This window comes from Carlito syrichta, unplaced genomic scaffold (genome assembly GCF_000164805.1).
Source record: "Carlito syrichta isolate Samal-C Ts95f unplaced genomic scaffold, Tarsius_syrichta-2.0.1 Scaffold88020, whole genome shotgun sequence".
NCBI lineage: Eukaryota > Metazoa > Chordata > Mammalia > Primates > Tarsiidae > Carlito > Carlito syrichta.
Window position 1 is genome coordinate 1 of NW_007032116.1, and position 4,188 is coordinate 4,188.

Sequence of the window (4,188 nt, forward strand, 5' to 3'; positions counted from 1 at the left end):
GGGTGCTCTGCCCTGCTGGAGCCGCCGGTGGCACGCGGTCGGTCCCGAGATGACGGCGAGCTTGCGAGTGGCGAAGGTAACCGCGTGAAGGACGGCCCCCTTCTGGCGACCCCCTCGCCCCCCAGCCTCCTCCCTCCATCCGCTCCGAGGCTCTCGAGCGCCTCCGTTTGCCGGCGGGATCCCTGGCGTCCCCGCCCCTACCCGGAGGCGGCCTGGGTCTGGGAGAGGGGCAGAGCTGGAGTTTCGGGGCGGATGGGGCGGAGATGTCGCTAGCTCCCTGAGCCGGGCTGAGCTGAGGATGCATCGGCTCCCCGCTCGCTGCTTTCAGTTTCGCTTCTGCTGGAAACTTGTGCTCGCAGTTGAGTGCGTCTCGAGAGCCGGAAGGGCTCCTGGGTGTTTTGGTGACAGACGTTCTGCTGGTGGTGGGTTATGAACACAGACAAACCGGACAAGGTCCTTGCCTTGGAATGGCCTGTAGCCCATCCTGGAATTTGATGCTTTTCATTACTAGAGTCCTGAGAAGTAGGGGGTGCTGATCAGGATGGGGGTGCAAAGTTTTCGGGGTATTCTCTGGAGGAAAAGATGCCAAGGGGGTCCCGGAAGCCCCCCTAAAGTATCTGGCTTGCATGCATTAGTTCCACAAATGCTGAGTACCTACATGTACTAGCCCCCTTCTAGTTGGTGGGGGCAGAGATGAACAGAAATCTGTCCCCTTTTGAGCTTTCATTCCTATTAGGGACAATTCTTTCTTTTTTTTTTTGAGTCGGAGTCTCTGTCACCCAGATTGGAGTGCAGCGGCAGGATCACGGCTCACCACGGCCTCAGATCACGGCTCACCACAGCCTCAACCTTCTGGGCTCAGGTGATCCATCTGCCTCAGCCTCCCAAGTAGCTGGGACCACAGGCATGTGCCGCCACACCTGGCTAATTTTTAAATTTTTTTTTATTTTGTAGAGAGGAGGTCTTGCTATGTTGCCCAGGCTGGTCTCAAACTCCTGGGCTCAAGCGATCCTCTCGCTTTAGCCTCCCAGAATGCTGGGATTACATTCATGAGCCACTGTGCCCAGCCAGGGGCACAATTTGAAATAAGAACTGGAAGAGTGGGGAGGAGTGATTTCCCCCAGGAGGAGAAAAAGTGGAGTGCAGCCAGGGTTTGGAGATGGATGGGGGAGGAGAGCAATCTGGTGAGGTGGGCCTGGCACCCCCTAGGCCTAGGCTTTGAGTCTCTCAGAAGTGGCCCTCCCACCTATAGGGCAGAGGGGCAGGCTCCAGGGCAGGGGTGTCTGCTACCCTCAGCCCCTTAGAAGAACATGGTCTCAGATTGGGACACCCAGAGCTGGCTTGGTCCAGAACTAAATCTGGAGGTTGGCAGCGAAATGAAGCAGAGGTTCTTTCCAGCCAAGCAGGAGAGACAGGAGCCAATATTTATTGCACTGGAACCACTAAATGCTAGGCAGTTTATATCAGTTATGTTATCTAATTCTCACAACAGCTCCATGGGATAAGTAATGTACCCCCATCTTACAGACAAGGAAACTGAGACCCAGAGAGAATGACTCGGTTTTCCAAGGTCATTCAGTAAGGAGTGATGGGCCTGGGATTTGAGCCAAGGTCCATGAGCTCTAATCTGCAGGCTCTTTAGTGACCTCTTTGCTTTCATTTTCTGTTCCTCTAAGTCAGGTGATTTCCTAGCAGGAAAAAGCTGTGTGTCTTAGCTTGGAATGAAACTTCCTCAAGATTTGGGAAAGTTCTGGCAGAACTTGCCTGCAACAGACAAACTCCAAGCGTTCCCAGTTAGAGTCAAGTTGGGAAAATGTCTTCCAAGTCGTCTCTGTCCAACCTTGGGCTTCATTCTTGCCAAAGAGCCACAGATGCTGCTGAAACTAGGACTTACAGTAGCAGATGCTTCTAGTTTGGGGTAAAGATAAATGAGGGACCACAGACTCTGGGCAGAAGGCACCAGAAGCAGTTTGTTGGCTGAACGGAGATGGACTATAGGCTGAGAGATAGGAGGTGGGGATGGGGTGTGTTCATATGTTGGAAGCAGAGAAAGTTCAGATGGTTCATGCTGTTAAAGGGCCCTCCCCAACTATGGACTGGGTTTGGAGAGCTTTCTCTCTGCTTTTCTTTACACAAGTTTTCTCAGCCTTATCACTATTTATGTTTGGGCCTAGATCATGTTTTTTTTCTTTTTAATTGGAGTCTCACTCTGTTGCCCAGGCTGGAGTGCAGTGGCATGATCACAGCTCACTGCAGCCTCCATCTCCTGGGCTCAGGCAACCCTTCTGCCTCAGCCTCCCAAGTAACTGGGACTTCAGACACGTATCACTACACCCAGTTAATTGTTCTAATTTTTTTTTTTGTAGAGGTGAGGTCTTGCTATATCGCCTAGGCTGGTCTCAAACTCCTGGGCTCAAGCAATCCTTCCACCTCGGCTTCCCAGAATGCTGGGATTCTAGACGTGATCCACTGTACCCACTTGGGGCCAGATAATTCTTTATAGGATGATTATCAGCATTTCTGGCCTCTACCCACTAGATGCTAGTAGCACTCCTCCCATTTGCGGCAATGAAAAGTGTTTCTAGACATTGCTAAATGTCCCTTGGTAGGTAAAATTGCCCCCTGGTTTATACCCATTCAGTGTTGTAGAGGAATGTGACCTGCCTTTGAATGCCTTATCTCTCCCTCCCTGCCCCCAAAGGTCTGTAGTCTTATAAAATGGACCCCAAAAGAGGGTTAGGATTGTTGGTCAAATATGTTTGAGAAGTACTGTGTGCTGTGGAGAGAAGAAACCTCTTTAGCTTAGTTTTTCCAAATGTACTTGACTATGGGACCCTTTCCTTATACTAACTATTAACATTCCATGCGATACATTGGACACATTTGTCTTTCTGGGCCCTCTGCCTTGGTGCCTAGCTCCTTTTCTACGTGGTGGACTCCTATGTATTCTGCATGGCCCAGATTACAGTGTGCATCCTCTGTGAAGCCTTCCTTCTGCTCTCCCATCACCTTCCCTGCTGCGTATCCACACACAATGTTCATAAAATCACATTCATGTTTCCTTCATTACTCAATGAAGTCCTTGAGTCTAGGCCCTGTCTTAGTCGTGTCACTAGCGAATGCTCAAGAAATGTCCTTTGGGAGAACTCAGTGATGTCCAGGTGGTTGGGCCACAGTCTGGGAGGTGAGTCACCCCTTGTCCCCTTGCTATGTCTTTCTTTCTTCCTTTTTCTTTTCTTTTTTTTTTGAGTCAGAGTTTTACTCTGTCGTTTTACTCAGCCACAGCAGGCTGCAGGGCAGTGGCATGATCACGGCTCACTGTAGCCGCAGCCTCTTGGTCTCAGGCAATCCTTCCGCCTCAGCCTTCCAAGTAGCTGGGAGTACAAACATACACCACCCTGCATGGCTTATTTTTTATTTTTATTTTTGTAGACACGAGGTCTCGCTATGTTGCCTAGGCTGTCTTATAATCCTGGGCTTAAGCACTCCTCTCACCTCAGCCTCCCAAAGTGCTGGGATTACAGATATGAGCCACCATGCCTGGCCTCCTTGTCCCATTCTCTGTTTTGTGTGTAGAGTTCTTCTCTACTATGGTCTGCCTGGGTCATTTCCCTTCCCTAGCCCTGGTCTGGAAGAGTTTGAAGGAGCAGGTTGATGCCTTTGCTGGGGACACTTAATGGAGCTTATGGGAGGAAGAGAGGAAGGACAAGAGGTAGGGAATTAGGACCCAGTGACTTTTTAGAATGAAGGCAAGAGGATAGAGCTTAGGTTCTTTGCTTTGAGGAGAAAAGGCTTCTAGGAGAGTTTACTCCCAAGTTTTGTGTGTGGGTGTGTGTTTGTGTTTGTGTTTTGAGTTGGATCTTACTGTGTCACCCAGGCTGAAGTATAGTAGCACACTCATGGCTACTGCAGCCTCAACTTGTTGGGCTCAGGCCATCCTTCCGCCTCAGCCTTCAGAGTAGTTGGAACTACAGGCGTGTGCCACCACACCCAGCTAAATTTAAAAAAACATTTTGTTTTAAAGATGTGGGGTACAGAGCCGGGCTCGGTGGCTCAGCCTGTAATCCCGCGCCTTTGGGAGGCTGAGGTGAGTGGATTGCCTGAGCCCGCGGGTTCGAGACCCGCCTGGGCAGCGAGACCTCATCTCTACAATAAATAAAAAAATCAGCTGGGTGTGGTAGCGCATGG

The 4,188-nt window shown here is 50.5% G+C and overlaps 1 protein-coding gene across 1 annotated transcript in view; it reads left to right on the forward strand.

The window, feature by feature from the left end:
• The first annotated feature begins 6 nt into the window (after nucleotides 1–6).
• The window catches only part of UBE2L6 (ubiquitin conjugating enzyme E2 L6), a 12,448-nt gene continuing 8,266 nt past the window's right edge, over nucleotides 7–4,188 (forward strand). The window contains exon 1 of the mRNA XM_008057751.1: nucleotides 7–76. Within this exon, the coding sequence (XP_008055942.1) occupies nucleotides 50–76 (27 nt within the window). The 5' untranslated portion in view covers nucleotides 7–49. The remainder of the gene's footprint in view (nucleotides 77–4,188) is intronic.